The 18,856-nt window shown below is 46.3% G+C and overlaps 1 protein-coding gene across 1 annotated transcript; it reads right to left on the bottom strand.

The window, feature by feature from the left end:
- Positions 1-1,961: 1,961 nt before the first annotated feature.
- Positions 1,962-18,294, bottom strand: CLIC2 (chloride intracellular channel 2). Its single transcript, XM_033137653.1, has 6 exons — positions 17,803-18,294; positions 11,186-11,295; positions 10,335-10,460; positions 5,481-5,587; positions 3,924-4,105; positions 1,962-2,741 (listed from the first exon to the last, which is right to left on the bottom strand). The coding sequence occupies exons 1-6, from the start codon at positions 17,857-17,859 to the stop codon at positions 2,580-2,582; spliced, it is 744 nt and encodes a 247-aa protein (XP_032993544.1). The 5' UTR covers positions 17,860-18,294; the 3' UTR covers positions 1,962-2,579.
- Positions 18,295-18,856: the final 562 nt, after the last annotated feature.

Raw genomic sequence — 18,856 nt, forward strand, 5'->3', positions numbered from 1 at the left:
ATTGAATATGCAGGGCAGAGTTTACTTGGGTCCCCACAATATTTTATTCAAGTTGGCTCCCCTCTCACCTGAGGCACGTGCAAGGAAGAATAACCTAATCAAGAGAAGGGTTTTCAAATGTGTATCAAGTAACCACACACACCCTTGTGGACAACAGGATCTAGAATGAATCTAGACTGAAAGCAGCACATTGAGGACAAGCATAAACATAGTCCCTGTCCCCAGACTCATGCTTTAAAAAGGATGAGGAGGGGGAAAGTTTCATAAGAAAACATATACCAGTAAGCATGCAGCTCCAACTTTCATCATAAAGCGATACCGCCCAGGCACAGTGCTGCCATCTCATTTGCTGTTGCTATTAGATAGGCACTTTGCTAAACCAATAAAAGGTCTGCCTAATTCTGTCCTCCATCCAGGGCCGTCTTTACCTGGAGGTGCAAGGGGTGCAAGGCACCCTGGCATTGAATTCTGGGGGGTGCCAGGTGGGCGACAGGAGCTTGCTGATGGCGCCTCCCTGCCGAAGAGCAGCGCTATGGCTGGGGATGGGTTTGGGCAAGGGCGCTAGCGGCGGCAGCAGCAGAGGGAGCTCCCTGGAGTCCCAGCTGGCCAATCGGCTGTGGGCAGGAGGTGGGGCGAAGGCAAGGAAAGGCTCATTTTCTTCACTTAGGCCGGCTTCCCAGGCCGCTGGAGCGGCCTGCCAAGGCAAAGGCCGCTACCTGTCCTGCGCACTCTCTTCAGGACACAACCCCCCTCTGAGAAGCCCCTGCTGCCCCTGACAGCGGAGCGCGCAGGACAGTGGCAATGGTGCTGGCGCTGTTTTGCCTGCGCTTGGCGCTGGGAGGAGCAGTGCAGCACCGCCCTGGGCGCTCGGCAGGTCGGCCTTCCCTTTGCCCCCCGTCTCCCCTGCGTGAAGGCAGCACCTCCCTCCCTCACCCCACATCCCCAGTCTCCCCTGCCTGAATGTAGGATCCCCCTCCCTCAGCCACATACCCCAGTCTTCCCTCTGTTAAAGTAGCATTTATTACTACTTGGGAGGCGGTGGCGGCGGCAGCAAGATGGGGGCGCTGGGCGGATCTTTGCACCCCAGTGCCGCATATGTTAAAGACAGCCCTGCCTCCATCATGGGACATGCAGCAATCATACTCAAGCAGTCTCCAGCAATGATTTTCCATACACATATCCAGGCCAAGTTGTGGAAGTTGTATATAAAATAAAGTTTATTATAAAGTTGTATATAAAATAAATGTTTTTTTTAATAGAAAGTAAACTGGCACATCTATTTTTTTTTAAGTGGAAAGTTTCCTTTGAGAGACAAGCACACCAGTAAGTGCCTTTGTGGCACCTGAAACACTAACACACATTATTGTGGCATAAGGGACCATGGTCAGCTGACACAGACCAGACTAGTTACCTATTTAGCGTAATATTGCCTCCTTTGGCTGGCAGCCCAACTCTAGCTTCCTGGCCAAAGCAGAGTAAATGGCAGCCTGCCTCCCACCTGCATTAGTACCAATACTTTCAAAAGGCTTGCCCAGAGTCATTCATGGGAAGAGAGAGGGTTAGGAATGTCTCCTGCCTGAAATCTAAGACCCACTCCCAGACAATGCTGAGCAAGATGGATCAATGGCTCAACTTTCAGAATATGCAGCCTCCTATGTTCCTATGTGTGATGAAGTGGGCTCTGGCCAAGGTGCATTTATTAGGCAACAATACATGCCTTAAATCTTTAATGTGCCATAAGGACATCTGTGTGTGTGTGTTTGTTTTTTTGTTTTGCTACAACAAATCTAGCACAGCTATTCCTCTGAAATTTATCCTTCAGAAGCATAGAACTGTAGAGTTGGAAGGGATGCCACCACAGCTGTCCCTGGGTGGCCTCAAACCATCAACCTTCTGGTTAACAGCCAGACGCACTGACCCAATGTGCCACAGGAAGGCCAGAGATATATTTAATTCCCGCCCCCCAGTGCATGGTACATACCTGTATATTTGATTACATTGCAAACATTGCTACTACCCTCATACAGTATTGTTAGCTATTAACTGTGGTGGGCAACCAGCACAGTTAGGGCACAATCTTGTCAGCTGGGATGCAGCCAAAGGGGAACCTGGAGTGTTGTGGTTAGAAAATGGCAGCATTTAGTGATGATTGCCTTCACCTGCCCCAAGCAGGCATTTTACAGGTGTATGTTTCCCAGGCCCACCCATCAGCTCTGGCTCCACCTACTGTTGGCCTCCCAGCTACCCGCCATACTAATCTCAATGGCCACCAGCCCCCCACTGCCACATACCAACTATGTCCAAAGGTCATGAGTTGTTAGCTACAGTACTTCTGCCACCACAAAGTGGAATGTATAGCGCTTCTGGGCAACTCATCATGGGAAGAATGCACTGAGATGTGACAGAACAGACAGAATGAAGAGACTTCTTTTCCCCTAAAAAAGTTTTGAAGAACTCCTTGAGGTCTAGTGTGGTGGAGTGTCCAGAGCAAATGTGAGGGGTGTCTCTTGAAGCCGGCATGGTGAAAAGAACTTGCTGACGAGAGCCTCTCGAGAAGAAGAGTTGGAAATGTCAGGCTCTTAGCTCATCTTCTTGGCCACAGTGGCATAGGTGCGTTCAATCTCCTCATCAGCTGGGCAGGTGTGACTGAACTCATCGCGGGCGTAGGCGTTGTGGAGATAGCGCCAAACTGCTGTCATCTCCAAGGGGATCTCAAAGTTGCGGTACTTTTTTGCAGCGATCTGAGGGGAAAGGATGGATGTAGAGAAATAATAATAATTGATTTCCTCTTAATTAAAGCACAAAGTGTTGCTCAGGAGAGAGAAAAGTTGGGGCAATTAATTGGTGATTAAAGCTGGTGCCAGGTTCGGCATGACCCCTGGGCAGGATTATCCAGCACTCCACCTTAGCAAGCTTCCTTGGTGGTGGAATTCCAGTGGGAAATGAGCAGCTGTCTGCCCCTGGTTGGTGCCGAGAGGCAGCCATTTTAAATTGCCTATAGTGGCCCAGAGTGCAGAACATTGGGCACTCCAAGGCATTGTGGGAAATTTTAAATGGCAGTCTCCCAGAACCCACTGCAGAGAGGGGCTTGGGGCAGCCATCAGCACTGGTGGGCCCTGCTGGAGTGTGTGGGCCTGGCCAGCTGCATGCCGATGCCAGATGTAGTTAAGGTAGAGAGCGTGACCTTGACAGAAGTTGACCACAGTCTCTCTGTGCCTTAGCTTACGTAGAGGAACATAGGAAGCTGCTTTAAACTGAGTCAGACCACTGGTTTATCTAGTTCAAAACTGCCTGCACTAACTGGCAGTGTGGCACTCCAGGGATTCAGAGGGAGGACATTCCTAGTCCTTCCTGGAGATGCTGGGGAATGAACCTGGGACATTCTGCATGGAACGCAGATGCTCTCCCAATGAGCTAAGGCCCTTCCCAGCCATTGTTTGTTGTATTTGGGAAATTCTGATCATGTGGTCTAGTGACAAATATTTAGCCCATCTCAAGTCAAGGCTGCAATCAAGCAACATCTCGGGTGGAAGACAAGCTGCAGTGGAACAGAAACAGTGCTGTATGTGACAGATGTGGTGTATAAGAGTGTTGAACTCTGACCTGGGAGACCAGGGTTTGAATCTCCACTTAGCTGTGAAGCTTACTGGGTGGGCCAGCCACTGTCTCCCAGCCCCACCAATCTTGTGGAGTTGTTGTGAGGATGTAATGCAGATTGGTGAACCAAGTGCACCACCCTGAGCTCCTTGGAGGAAAAGGTGGTATATAAATTTAATAACTAAAATAAAATACAATAATAATAAACACGGGGCAGAATGGGAAATGCCTTCTTGCATCCCTACCCATAAGCAGCCGCTTGGAGAACTGAGCCTTGATCTCTGGAACACACGTCATCAGCTTAGTATACTGGAAAATGTGCTCACCTTGATTATGTGAAGTTTGGGGAGCAGGTTGCAATCAGCTAATGTCATCCAATTCCCATCTAGGAACTTTCTCTTGGAGACCAGCACATCTTCTGCACAATCTTGGTCAATTTCCTCTGGGAGTGGGGTGCTTAAATAATCATCCAGGCGCTTGAATTCTCTCAGCAAAGCCTTTTCCATATCTGAATTGTAAGAACCAGCCACAAATTTAAACGTTTGTCCAATTTAAACAGTTTTAGTCCATCATTTTGCTTTTGCTTTCTAACCAATTTTATCTATTGATTGATGGACTGCCCTGAAATATGTCAACACCGTTATATTTTAAGGGCTTTGCATATGGGCAAGAATAGATAATGGCTACATTTGGCTGCCAAGCTATACCATAGCTCAGCATGGCATGAACAAGCCTAGGAAAGCCTTGGGCTTGCACAAACACCATTCCTTCTGTCCACCCCTGGCACAGCCAGGAGGAGAATGTGGATGCTTGTCGTTTCCAGTTTTGCTTAACCATCAGGGCTGGTCCAGCCATTAGATGGGGTGAGGCTCCTGCCTCAGGTGGTGGAAGCCCCCCAGGTGGCAACCCTTTCATCGCTTCTGTCAGCGGCAGAGAAGTGGTGCCTGCATCAGCACTGATTTTAGCTGACACCTTGCCAATTTCAGGCAAGATATTGCTGAAATCAGACAAGTTCTCATGGAGCATGGGAGACCTCACTTGAAATCGACAAGATCTCACCCCAAATCAGTGCTGGTGCTAGTGCCACTTCTCTGCCATCAATGGAAGTGGCAGGGCAGGTGGTGCAGGCAATTTGGGGAGTAAAACCAAATAAAAAGCCCTGAAAGAAATTAATCTGGATTTTAGTGCAAATTTATTCTTGTAAACACATTTTTTGCCTACAGTGTTCACTCACATACAAACTTTTGTAATGCACTTTTGAATATGATTCTCACTAATACAGTGGTACCTCTGGTTACGTACTTAATTCGTTCCGGAGGTCCATTCTTAACCTGAAACTGTTATTAACCTGAAGTAGCACTTTAGCTAATGGGGCCTCCCACTGCCACTGCGCCACCAAAGCACGATTTCTGTTCTCATCCTGAGGTAAAGTCCTTAACCTGAAGCATTATTTCTGGGTTAGCGGAGTCTGTAACCTGAAGCGTATGTAACCTGAAGTAGCACTGTATATTGTTTTTATGCCACAATATGTGCATTTTTGTAAACATTGTTTGGTTGGAAAAGGGGCATCACAAAATTTGGATAAGTGCACGTGGCAAAGGACAGTGGTATTTTAGTTTGTGAATTGTTTGTGAATTGTTTTTGGGAAGTACAAATCAATTAAATAAATTTAAATACTTAACTAACTGACCAACTGCATCACAGATAACTCGGTTCTGTCCCCCCTAACATGAAGCCTGCCCTCCTAAAATAAATGCAATGACTCCCAGATTATCAAGTCCCCTCTTATGAATATGATAATACAATTAGCATCACTCCTATCTATTATCCTTGCTTATTTCATTCTAGATATTTCCCAAAGGAAATAAATTTAATAATCTTACTTTTGTTTGCTTCCTTGTGGGGGTTCTTGATGTATGCAGAGAACTTGGCAAAAATGTTCCTGCCAACAGCCATAGAATCCTGGTTTTGTGGGGTGAGCCGTGGGTATCTTAATTAGAAGTACAGAGTTAATTTTAGATGTGCAGGAAAACAACTCAGAACTCTCATGCCTCCATTGAACTGGCCACATGCTTATCTTATTGTCTCGAACCCCATCTCATGAGAGCTTGAAAGAACAAGAGACACAATTCTGGACATCATAAAAAGGGTATTCTAGAGACATGGCATACAACTGAGCAGAAGAACACAAGGTCTCTGAAGCCTCAGTAGGGTAAAAAGGGGCAGAGTCTGGTAGGGTAAGGGTGGAGGCTAGTGGTACCCAGCAGAAACAGGAGGTGCCACCTGGCAGGTTATAGGAAATACCTGGTGGTGGAGTAAACAGTGTTATCTCTCAAGCTTAGCAGAAAACAGCGCCTGCCCCCCCCCCCCCCGATTCTGGCTTCTCCCCACTAATATTTTACACTTCATTCTGAAGACTCTAAGAGGCAAGCTAAACCCTGAAGCTTCAAGTCAACGGTTGAGATGGTACAGATAAATCCTGTATCTAAGTGGAAATGTTGTCTTCAGTTTTGCTGGGAGGGTAAGTTCTGGACAAGATGCCTTCAGCCACCACTGTCTGGGCACCCACCTCCTCGTTGCTTTTGCCACTGTGTGCTGGCTTGTGTTGTCAAAATGCTATAAGAAAAAAACCCTGCTGCTGCACCAGGCAGGCCAGTGGCCCATCTAGTCCTGCATCCTGTTTTTGCAGTTGTCATAGGAAACCCGCAAGGGACCCCTTGGGCCCAATTTGCATCACCACTGAAAAGGATGCTCCTCCTCCTCCTCCTCCTCCTCCTCCTCCTCCTCCTCCTCCTCCTCCTCCTCAGGGTCAGAGGACTCTAGGGGTTCGCAGTGGGGGGACCACTACTGGAATCCCAATGATGCTGGCCTTTTAAAAAATAAGCTTTGCTAGTAGGCAACAAAGCTTGATCATGCAGGGCTGGCTGGCAATTTGCTGGGCATTCAGCCTCTGCGCAGCTGTTAAAGCCCTTCTGGTGCTGGTTTGTGGAAAGCTTGTAGGTACCAGCAATGCAACTTACAACCAGCAGAGGGCACTGCTGTAATACTTTGCATTTCCTTTGAGCCCTTGGCACTGACCTTTTAGGCTGTGTACTTAAAGCACATCGTTTTCCCCAAAGAATCCTGGAAACTGCAGTTTGTCCCTCACTGAGTTATAATTCCCAGTGCCCAGAATCCTTTAGGGAGTATCATGTGGTTTAAACATGCTTTAAATATGTGGTATGCCTTAGTGTCCGAAGCTGAAATTTTGACACCAAAGTGTCTTTTGGGCTTTCTTCTTCCTCTTCCCCCCCCCTTTTTTTACAATAAAGGAATGTGGAACATGAAAGCAGCATAGTTCTCTGGGCATAATCTATACTCTTGTGTGACACCCGAAAGACTAGATTCATTATGGCATACACTTTCCTTCTCCCCAAGAAGTTAAGAACCATTGCAGCCTAGTGGTTAGAGCTGGGATACAGTACTTGTGGCCCTCTGGGTATGATATTGGACTCCGGCTCCCATCAGCCCCGGCCAGCAAAGCACCTGCGTTTCTCTTGCGCTTTCCACTGATTGCAAGGGAGACCCTTTGCAGAGCGTTAGTCCTTTAAAGTGCCTCCTGTTTACTGCAGCTGTAGCTAGAGAATTGAGAGAGCACGTGCCAACTATGACCGCATCTTGGCTATGCTCCTATCCTTAGCTCCCTTGTTTCCCTTGGCTTGGCTATGGATGCACAGACCTTTAAGGAGCAAAGAGACCCCATAAGGGAGTGGGGGGTGGGGGGTGGAAATAAATTATTGAACTTCCCTGCCATTGCATCCCTACAATTGAACACTGGGGCATGCATGTCATCTTCCCATCTGCAACCTTCTTTGTGCCTCTTCCCATTTTCTTTGGGGCTCTCTGTGTCTTTCTCTCTCCTCCTCAACGCCCCCCTTCTCTTCCCTGCAGTGATAGAGAACTTCCCTTTATTGTTTTTTAATCTCTCCAGCCAATACACTTCCTCCCCAATCCTGGTGGGGAAACAGATGGGTTTTACAAGCTGTCCCTGTCTCTCAACAGGAGGGAGGCCAAAATCACGGCCACTCCACCCCCTGCAAGAGGTCGTTGCTAAGTTGTGTATGTTAATTTCACATTCCGAAAGACACAGCTTACACTATCACATTGGTGAGCATCCTAGCAGAGCTAAAATTGTGTCTCTCTGGACCCTGTTGTTGCCGCCTTCTGTACAGGGGTTGGGAATTTTTTGGGATGGGAAACCTGTGCACTCCAACTCCCACCAGCCCCAGCCAGCATGGTCAAGGATCAAGGATGGTGGAAGTCACTAGTCCAAAGGCAAATGACAAAATGGTGCCCCCTCTGCATTCTTTGTAGAGAATCCAACTAGATTGGCAATTGATTCTTATTACTTCAGTCCTGATGACAGGCCAGAATCCTCTCAGCACACCTGAAGGCAACAAATCAGCTTGTGGGGGGGGGGCATGACAGGCCAAGAAGCATGCACCGGTCTGCCCCCTCATCAGATGAAAATGGCCAGTGGATTTGGAGGGAACAACCAGAGAGCAGCTGCCACTGATCACCAGTGTCTGCTGCCTGAGGCGGTAGCCTCACTGTGCCTTGTGGCAGGGCAGGCCCTGCCTTGAGTCACACATACCTGCCACAGTGGAGGCAGCAACCAGTTTTGTCTGGTGAGGACAGAAAGCAAAACAACAGGAAAAGGGTGGGGGCACTTCCAGACCGTTGCTATTTTTTGGTGGGATTCAACCACATACCAGCAAAATCAAGCTGTGTAACTGGGAGACCTTTCACAAAAAACCCCAGTTCTCTGAAAGATCAGACTTTCTGCAGTAAGGAAAGGAATGGGGAAATGCACTGGAAAGTATAGGACAGACACCCCCAAACTTTGGCCATCCAGATGTTGTGGACTACAATTCCCATCATCCCTGACCACTGGTCCTGTTAGCTAGGGATCATGGGAGTTGTAGGCCAAAACATCTGGAAGGCTGCAGTTTGGGGGGTGCCTGGTATAGGACAACACTTGCTTTGATGAAACGTCATCTGACCTCCCTACAAACAAAGCAAGATGGATGCTCATTAAGTAGCCAACATTGGCTAATCTCCATGCATACATATTGGGGTGAATGCTCCATAAACAGGGTGTTTTGAAGCATGCAGAAATGAGTTTTTTGGTTTCACCTGGGGAGCTGGATTTCTTAAATTAAAAAATTCCAAGTAGACTGACATTACATGTTGGGCTAGCAAGGCCTGCCTGTGTGTTTGCTTCTGCACCTATATATCTTTCTCGAAACACAGATGATTACGATGGCACAACCATTTCCCAGTGGCCCAAAGAAAATAGACACTGTAAGGGCTGCCATGGGCTTCCTACAGTAGATGGGAGGAGCCTGATAATAATAGTGCCTTATTCTCCTTTCCCCAACAATAGAATGTTGAGATATTCTTTGGACGAAGGAGTGCTTTTATATGGTGTGTTATAAATAAATCTATTTATACCTCTACAGTTTATATAAAGGGTAGAGCATGCAGCACAAGCCATGTTTATTTCCAAGGTCTGATTGATGCAAGTTCCTGATTCTAGTCACATCCACACCATACACTGAAAGCACTGTTATACCACTTTACCATCCACGCAGAACTGTAGCTTATTAACAGCACCCTTAACACAGTACAGTTCCCACGATTCCCCACAACTATTAAAATGGTAGAATAGTGTTTTAAAAGCATGGTGCAGCTGCGACCAGCCTTTCTTTATCTGTTCCTCACTGCCAGCATTACCACAGCCCCTGATCTGCCGGTAACAAGGCTCACGTCCAGGGCTGTCCAAGGGAGATTGGCTGCCGTGGCGCGGCAATCCCTCCGGCGCCCCCGGCATGCCGCCTCTCCGACGCCTCCCTCCTGCGCTTGCCGCCCCTTGGGACGGGGTGGGGGGTGGGTGAGCGGGGGATGAGGGGCATGGTGCTGGAGTGGCACGGGGCTCTGCGTGCCCTTCCAGTGCTCCCGGGATGGGAGGCGAGGGTGGCCGGTTCGCAGCCTGCTCGGGAGTGGCATGGGCGGCAGTGGCTGCGCCGCCGGCACGCAAGCGCCCTGCCGCCAGCCCGCCCGTGGGGGCGGGGGGCACTCAGTATGCCGGCGGGCTCGCGGGGGCGCCCCTGGGGGGGCCGGCACCCTGGCGCGGTGCGCCAGTAGCCCCTATGGATGAGACAGCCCTGCTCACGTCCCTTTAACCGTGGCAGCACAGGTAAAACCTCAACAGATGCAGCTTTCTCCCTCAGCAACAGCATCATGATAGGGAATACTTTATCCAATGCCTTTCTATGCGCTTCACAGCTGTTAAAGACAATTGAAGCCCTGCCAAAAGTGGTGGTTGCAAAACCTATCCTTCTGGCTCATTTAGGGAGCACTGCACATTCGGTGAGAGTGAAAGGGACAGTCAAACAGATTAAATAACCCAATAGATAAAACCACAGCTTGAATTGCCCTGCTTAGTTTGAATTGGCAGGATGCAGCTTTTGCAAGTGATCGATTAGAGGAAGGCAGCTTCTCCACATTGCGCATGGAAAATGCGACAGGATTCTGCCTCAGCACCTGGCATTGCACATGAAGAAGACAGTGCATCAAGTGCTTTTTCTGCACAACCGAAATAACATCTGAAATGAGGGCAAAGGGGCTAACATTTTCAGAGGGATATGTAGCTAGGAGGGAATGAAAGGAGCCTAAGATGTTAAATATTGAGGTACTTGGGTGGTGGAAGAGTCTGCTCCAGAAAGTCTTCAATCTTCAGGAAGTCTGTTTTCAGCTCCTTGTTGAACACCATGAACGGAGGCTTGGTCCCAGGGGCCAGGTCCTTTAGCTCTTCAGGTTTCCTAAACAATGGGGGTCAACAGAAGAGGGGAAGGAAAAGGAAAAGGAAAAGAGTCTCCTTCTGCCTATATTGGAGGTATTCTGCCTATATTGGAGCCTAAATGGAGGCTCCATTTAGATATCATGGCTAGCAGCCACTCCTCTAAGCTTCTTTTAAAGACTGTGCATCTATCTCCACGTGGCATCCCAAAAGTTAACTGTGTATTGCAGGGAATCTCAGGCCTGGGGGCCAAATGCACCCCTCCAAGCTACTCTATCTGGCCTTTGGGATTATCCCCAGGCCACACCCACTTCCCAGGTTGACACCCCCACCGAACCAGCTTTGCATTATCCTTGAGTGTTTTTGCCTGATTGGAATAGATGTTTGCCTCTATGGCAGACAGATGTGTGTGTGTGTGTGTGTGTGTGTGTGTGTCTGTGTAGATAGACGCACAGACTTTAAAAGACGTTTCATCTAGAAAGATGCAGACCTTATGGCTACAATACAGGGGGAAAAACCCTTTCTTCCCCCAGCCGCCCACCTCTCTGCTTTGTTTAACCAGTTCTGCCTGATTAACAATTCTCGAGAACTCAGAAGCTTGTTCACTATTATGTGGTTTTTATTTTTATTTTTTTTATTTTTAAAAAATGTTCCTAATAAAGATGCTGTCAAACTGCAGGTCTTGGAATTTCTCTAATCTTTTGTGAAGCATGAAGGATGGCAGAGGTCCCACCTCCATCCTCTTACCTGGTCATATCAACTGTTGTCACGTTGAACCGGACGCCTTTGAGCCACAAGACCATGAAGAGGCTTTGGCAGAAGGGGCAGTTCCCAATGTTCTCGCCATCTAAGCCAGCCTGTAGTTAGAGGCAGAATGGGAAGCACTCATTGGCCATCCCTCTATGAGAGGGGCTTCACAAAACACACACACACACACACACACACACACACCGACAAGGAAAGATTCTGGCAGTTCTAAACGGCTAATTTTCTGCATTTATACAGTGCACATGCAACAGAGACGTCTCAGATTATGCTGGCAGCTGCTTTGTGGCAAATGGTGATTAGAAAATGCTTTATTTATTTAGTGTTGGGTGTTCATAGAACTTAGAATTTTAGAGCTGAATGGGGCCTTAGAGGCAGGGTTCCCCCCAGCTGGAACTTGCTGGAACTCAGTTCCGGCACCTCTTAAGTGGGCACCATTGCCATTATAAGAGAACAAGGGAGGCGTTTATTGTGAGTTCTGGCACCTCTTTTTCCAGAAAAATAGCACTGCTTAGAGGTAATCAAATTTACACACCCCATTTAATGCAGGATCTGAAGTATAAGATACAACTACAGCATCCTTGGAAGGTGACTGTTTTCCCTTTGCTCAAATAGCCCCAGAGATGGAGAGTTCCCCTCCTCTCACTTTACATCCATCATAGTAACGCCATAAAGGAGGTCAGTGTTGGTATCCCAGTATTTTGGAGAAGGGGATGAGAGAGGTGCTGGCCACAGGAGAGGTGAGATTTAAATGTCAGTAGTTTTTACCACATTAGTCAGTAGTTTTTTACTACATTAGCTCCAGAGGAAACTCTACGTATGGCAACCTGAGGCAGTGATTAAGGGTGCAATGTCAGTATTTCTGTGTGGGATTCGTTCACATACCAGCAAATACAGGTTGCATAGTTATGGCTGATGGGGAGATCTTCTGCAACAAACACACGTCCCCCCCAACATTGGACTTTTTGCAATAAGGAAAGTGATGGAGAAAATGCACTGGAAAGTGTGGGATAACACCTGTTTTGATGCAACATTATCTAACCTGTTGGTTATTATGGTAAGTATTTTGGTGTTTTTATATTGTGAGCTGCCCAGTGATCCTCAGATGAAGGGCAGTATAGAAATTTAATAAATCAATTTAAAGTACATTTAAAACACCTTACCTTCCTCAAAAAAAAAATCATGGGAACTATAGTTTGCTAGGAGTTCTGTGAACTATAGCTCTGTGAGGAGTAAGCTGCAGTTCCCAGGATTCGGAGGTGGGGGGAGTAATGTGCTTTAAAAGTACTTTACATGTATGTTGTATATGCAACCGCTATCTAACGCTCCTGCAAACAAATCAAGATGAATGTGCCCTCAACTAGAATTAAATTATGCCTAATTTTCACATAATATGTACATGAATGGGCATCAACTCAGATGTCAGTCCCACTGAGTTCTGTGGGTCTTATTTCCATGTAAGCATGCATAATATTACTATGTTGGGGCGAGGGAACAGATGAAGGCAGGAACTGAGTGTGTGAGGGAGAGAAGGACGGGTTCCAGATGCAAATAGGACAGGTGGCTCCTGCAATTTTAATGGATGTATGGAAGAATGAACTCTTGGAAGCTGTAGCTTGTTATGCAAGCTGCAGCTACTGAAATGCCCTCCTCTACGCAACTAAAGTGTAGCAGCCCAGCTCTCTTTCTCCTGCCACCTGAGAAACGGAGTCATTGCTGGGACATGGTACTCATTCCTATGCAGCTACTCAGATGAAAGTTCCGCTGAGGCTTACTCCAACGCAAACGTGCATAGAACTGTAGCCTAGACTCCGATTCTTGAGCAAGTTACCAGTCTCTACACTTCTCATACCACTTTGAAATGGGTTTTGAGAATTGTTTTGTTGCAGCAGCAAATTATGCCATTAGCTTTGCTTGTTGTTATTCCTGAGTCCTGACGTCAAGCAGGACACCACACCATACATTTAAAGTATGTGACTTCTCCCAAAGCCTCCTGGGAACTGTTGTTTGTTAAGGGTGCTGGGAATTGCAGCTCTGTGAGGGGCAGCGCCCTTAATGGTTTCTGGGATTCATTGAGGGAAGCCATGTGCTTCGGACTTGTGTTTTAAATGCATAGTGTTTTAAATGCATAGTGTGCCACCAGCTGCAATGCCCCTTGCCCCCCACCCCAGGCGCAACAGACAGCAGTCACCACTGAGTAGCTCTCATGAATAGATCACCAGGCTAAGCCCACCCCATCTCAAACCCTGGGAGGTGCCACTTAGCTGGAAGCTGGCATTATTTATTTTCTTTCTCTTGCTTTCAAATGAAACCGTACATTGCTTCCGTTTCCTTAGGTGGGAGCTGTATCAGGGGTGAAAGCAATACTGAAAGCCCTTGGTGTTCTTTGCCAGTCTATTGTGGCAAAAACGTTATCTTCTTGGCCTGTGGCTGTGAGGGTCTCGGGAAGTGAGATAAAGGAAAATACACAGAACTCTTGGTTGGGAAACCTGGAAGGAGAATGACAGTGTTTTGGTATTGTAGTCCAACAGGAAGGGAGTCTGCACACTGGCCAGGGAAAACCTCAAGAGGGAAGGTGTGGAGGAAATAATACACTAAAGTTTTCCATAACAATAATCCCCATCCTTTTATTTCTGTTTCTTTTCATTAGTGAAGCTAAGGAGCCTATTCACCTTTTCCAGAGATCAAATCTGTGTTTTCCCCACAACAACACCCTCTTTGAACTCTTTGAGATTTAAGGTGGAAATAACTTTGCACAATCACATTAGCCTGCTTTGGTTTGAAATCACTCTCCTGTACAGCACTAAGGTATAGAAACTTATTTTCAGAAAATGAAGAGAAAAGAAAAGAAACAGTCACCTGGCAACTTCCCACTTTCCCAATATAGGCTCGTTCACACGTTACACTGAACACAGGGACAAATTGTCCCTACATGTGGACAAGTGTTTGTGTGAAAGTATTTGAACATTACACGTACAGGAGCACACAGCTCAACCACTGTGTTCACAGGTGCACAAAATGTACACTTATTAAATATGATGTTTGAACACCACTTATGTCAGGCCTAGACTGGTTTTAGTATTGTGGGGTGTACTTTGTTTTTCTACTAGAAGTCAGAGATCCACCAACCAAGGACAAAATGGCCCATGAAACCCAACCTCTGATACCTTAATTATGATTTGTTAAGATAAATGAGGGACCCAGGTGGCACTGTGGGTTAAACCACAGAACCTAGGGCTAGCCGATCAGAAGATCGGCGGTTCAAATCCCTGCGACGGGGTGAACTCCCATTGCTCGGTCCCAGCTCCTGCCCACCTAGCAGTTCGAAAACATGTGAAAGTGTAAGTAGATAAATAGGGACCGCTCCAGCGGGAAGGTAAAGGGCATTTCCATGCACTGCTCTGGTTCGCCAGAAGCGGCTTTGTCATGCTGGCCACATGACCCGGAAACTGTCTGTGGACAAACGCCGGCTCCCTTGGCCTATAGAGCGAGATGAGCGCCGCAACACGACTGGACCTGGTGGTCAGGGGTCCCTTTACATTTTAAGATAAATGAAGCAGTAGTGCTTCAGATAGGTGGTGTTAGTAATCTTTACAACACTCCTGCAAAGCAGACCAGTAATAATCCATTTACTGATGGCTTGCTCTCCAACAACCACGTTGTCACTGTTCCCTCAGGGGCAAAGAAATTGCACATCCCTTGTATACTGAGCTCGACGGATCATGGACCCTGCATAAGGAGCAGCCCTCTGCTGAAAATCTGAGTTTACCTATTCAATATCCCATCTTCCTTCTTTCATGGAACTCAACATGGCACACTTTTTGCTCCCAGGCAGTCTCCTCTGTGAGCACTGACTATACCAAGACCTGCTTACTTTCAGCAAAACATGTCAAGTTCAATTCTCTCTGTTTCTCATTTTTCAAAACTTAAATTCAGTTCTCCACATTTTGCAGAAATTTGTGGGGGTTTTTTTAAAAAAAAATTCATTGTGATAATGTGCCAGCATTTCTCCTAATACACAGTTTTTAATATACAGTTTTGACTAAATACACATCTTTGCAAGCAATTTCCCCTAATACAATAAATTTTTCTTTGTTATTTACACTAATATATTAATTGTATGTACACTTTCCTCTAATATATACATTTTTTAATTTTTTTATTGTAAACATTGTCTGGTTTCGAGGAATAGCTGCGTTTTGGGTTCATATGTTGTTTCAGATTTGATGGATTCGCTTTTTAAATGCAAATTGAATTGCCTGATGAGAGTTATAGTCCAACAACAACTGCAAGATGCAATTACATCTTGTAACGTTGCAGAGGAGGGCATGACTAGTCACCATGAACCCTTAACAAGACCAATACATTACAAGGTAGGGATGGGGATTGTTGTGGATTCTCCTTCCTTGGAGGTTTTTAAGCAGAGGTTTGATGGCCATCTGTCATGGATGCTTTAGGTTAGGGGGTTGGACTAGATGACCCTTGAGGTCCCTTCCAAATCTAAAATTCTACAATTCTGTGATTCAGTTCCTACATCTGCTGCAACATTTCATTACTGGTCACACTTGTAATCTACAGTACAGCTGCAGCTTAGGCTATACCTTCAAAGTACATTTGAAACACATCCTTGTTTCAAACTCTCGGCTCTGTAGTTCACCCCTCACAGAATTACAATTCTTAGAAACCCCTAAGAGTGCCCAGAGGTATTGTAATGGAAAAAGTATTTGGGGGGGATGTGTGCTTTAAATGTGCTTTAATGTATCATGTGTATGCACCTTAGAGACTCAAGCTGTGTGCACACTATAACTTTGAAGCGTATTCAAACCACATTCTTTCTCTCAAGGAATTCTGGACACTGTAGTTCACCCCTCACAGAGTTACAATTCTTTTTTTTCTTTTTTAAACAACCAATGTTATTAAAAGGTTTTCCACATATAATACAATAAAAACCAAACAAAGTTAATATCTAAAGAGAGCAAAAGAATAAAAAGGTTTTCCACATATAATACAATAAAAACCAAACAAAGTTAATATCTAAAGAGAGCAAAAGAATAAAAAGGAAAAGGAGAGAGGAAAAAGAAAAAAAAAGCAACAATATATAAACGAATTTTTTTAAATATTCTATCAACCTTCTGTCTTAGACTTCAGTTCACAAACAGAGATCCACGTCTTCCCAGCTTCCACCTGGGACAGCTCCCATCTTTCTCAGCCCCCCACCCTGAGGAAAAACCACTCTATTCTGTCTCTCACACAGAACTCTTCTGCCAGTCTTTCAGTTACAATTCTCAGCAACCCTTCACAAACCACAGTGCCCAGAAGTATGTGAGGGTAGAAATGGGCTTTAAAGGTACATTTTGCACAAAGCCTTAGCAAGAGAGGCTGAAAGATATAGCCTTAAAAGAACAACAACAACAACAATGAAATATATACTGCAGCCATTTTGGGGGCGTTGCACAGTTCTTATCTGTATCCTGTAAAAACATTCACATTTACTATGGGACCGATCTCTGTGACAGGGCTGATAAGTTAAGGGTGAACTTCAGGCACAACAACTTCCTGAGAGGAGCACTCCCTCTCCCCACGCTGGTCCCCAAACTAACTAAGCTTCTGAAAGCACCAAAAGCCAAGCAAACAATGTGGAATCTGTGGCATGAATCTGTGGTGGAGGCAGAGTCTGGTTGCACATGCAACATACATTTAAAGCACAGACACCAAAGAAGCATGGGAACTGTAGTTTATTCCTTACCAAGCTACAACCCAGCACCCTGAACAAACTAGAGTTCCCGGGATTCTTTAGGAGGCAAATCGGCTTTAAATGTATGGTGTGTACTCAGTCTCTGGCTCCCGTGGGCGCACTGTGTACACACCAGTACACTAAATCTTCAGTGTTGTGCAAATCCAAGCAAGTCCAAACTTTTGGGTCTGTGAACTGGTCACACCCAAGTATGCAACCAAAACTTCGGTGTGTCAGACAGGTAATTTATAAGCACACAGAACTGCACAAACACATAGGAACACGTAACATAGCACATTAATGCAGTGGCCCAGTTAAGCTAATCTTAAACTCTGGACTAAGTGGGTGGTACTCAACTAAGTTGCTGAGAGTTGTTAAGGGATCTACTGTTCCCCTCACAGATCTACAGTTTTCAGAGTTCCCTGGAAGAGGGATGATTGTTAAACCACTCAAGGTTTAACCTTGATGGGGATAGAGGTCTCCGAACACTCTCAGCGCCCTTAACAAACTACAGTTCCCAGGATTCTTTGGGAGAAGCTGTGAATGTTGAAACCGCTTTAAATGGGTAGTACAGATGGAGCCCAAATTTGCTCCATTAATTTCAACAGGTCTTCTGTGAGTAAATCTTAGTTGAATAACTCCTATAAGTCTTACAGGATTACTTCACTTAACTAAGCCAGCCAGACTGCATTTGGGGACCTTCCTATTCATTCCGGGAAGAAAGGAAAGCAGAAGCTGATCTGAGGCTGATGCAAAAACACCCCAGGGGGTTTGTTGCAGGTCCCATTACTAAACATATTTTGCTGACTGGCTTCTGCCCCAAAGCTTCACCCTGACGACACCAGTGCATTAGTCTGACCCTTACCTTGACAAAGAGCTCGATCTCTGGTTCCTTCAGGGGGCTGCGGAGTCGACTTGCCATAGTCTCTTCTTCTGCCTGCAAAACACTGCTGGTGAAGAGTTATTTCGCTCTGGTTGTCTCTCAACAAATGTCCACAGGGAAGCAGGTGGGAGTTCTGAAAAGTACAGTGTTTTTCTCTAGGCAGCCGTGAAGATGAGTCCCTCTCCAGGACTGTATGTCACTTGGCTATGAGTTCACCCCGTCACTTTCCTTCCTTCCTCCAGACTATTTAAGCTAGAAGCTTTGAGGTGTGCAGACTGACCCCATGGGGTGGGGGGATTTCCACAGAGGCCTACCAGGTTCCAGCCGTGAGTCAGCAACGTTTGGCTATCAAAGAGCAACACACCACCTTCTCCTCTGGTGTATCAAGGAGGCCAGATGTTGCCCTGACTCTCTGAGAAACATCCCAGAATAGCTTCTGTTCTTTCAGTGCAACTCCACAGCCACCAGAGTTTCTATTACAGGAAACAAGCTGGAGATTTTCCTGCAATGGTTTAAGAGGTTGCTTATTTAATATATCGCTCCTAGATTTGGAGGGGTTTTCTGGTGTGTGTGTGTGATACCTTCTCTCAAGCACTTCCAGTATACTAAGATACTCCCGTTTTGGGGGGCCCATGGGGCTCATTTAGAAATCTAATAAACTGTCATGGGTACCATGAAATACCCTTTCCACACACTGGTGATGCTCAAAGAACTGGAAAAAAACAGCCCCTTCACAAAATTCCCCTACAATATTTGTTGTTCAGTCGTTCAGTCGTGTCCGACTCTTCGTGACCCCATGGACCAGAGCACGCCAGGCACGCCTATCTTTCACTGCCTCCCGCAGTTTGGCCAAACGCATGCCAGTTGCTTCGAGAACACTGTCCAACCTTCACACTGCAACACACACCTGCAACCCCACAGACTCCAGTGCATACAAACACAACTCCACATACCAACACAAACCCTGGTAAAACACAACTATTACTCCCTCACATCCAGAATCTCACAAACTGCAAAGCATCTGCAACTTCCACAT

This window comes from Lacerta agilis, chromosome Z (assembly GCF_009819535.1).
Source record: "Lacerta agilis isolate rLacAgi1 chromosome Z, rLacAgi1.pri, whole genome shotgun sequence".
Classification (NCBI taxonomy): Eukaryota; Metazoa; Chordata; class Lepidosauria; order Squamata; family Lacertidae; genus Lacerta; species Lacerta agilis.

Excerpts from the sequence above, each read along its gene's own strand:
- CLIC2 (XM_033137653.1), bottom strand. The coding sequence starts at position 17,859 with ATGGCAAGTCGACTCCGCAGCCCCCTGAAGGAACCAGAGATCGAGCTC. Across the intron at positions 10,461-11,185 it reads ACAACAGTTGATATGACCAG|GAAACCTGAAGAGCTAAAGG; the intron begins GTAAGAGGATGG and ends CCCATTGTTTAG. Across the intron at positions 4,106-5,480 it reads CCACAAGGAAGCAAACAAAA|ATATGGAAAAGGCTTTGCTG; the intron begins GTAAGATTATTA and ends CTTACAATTCAG.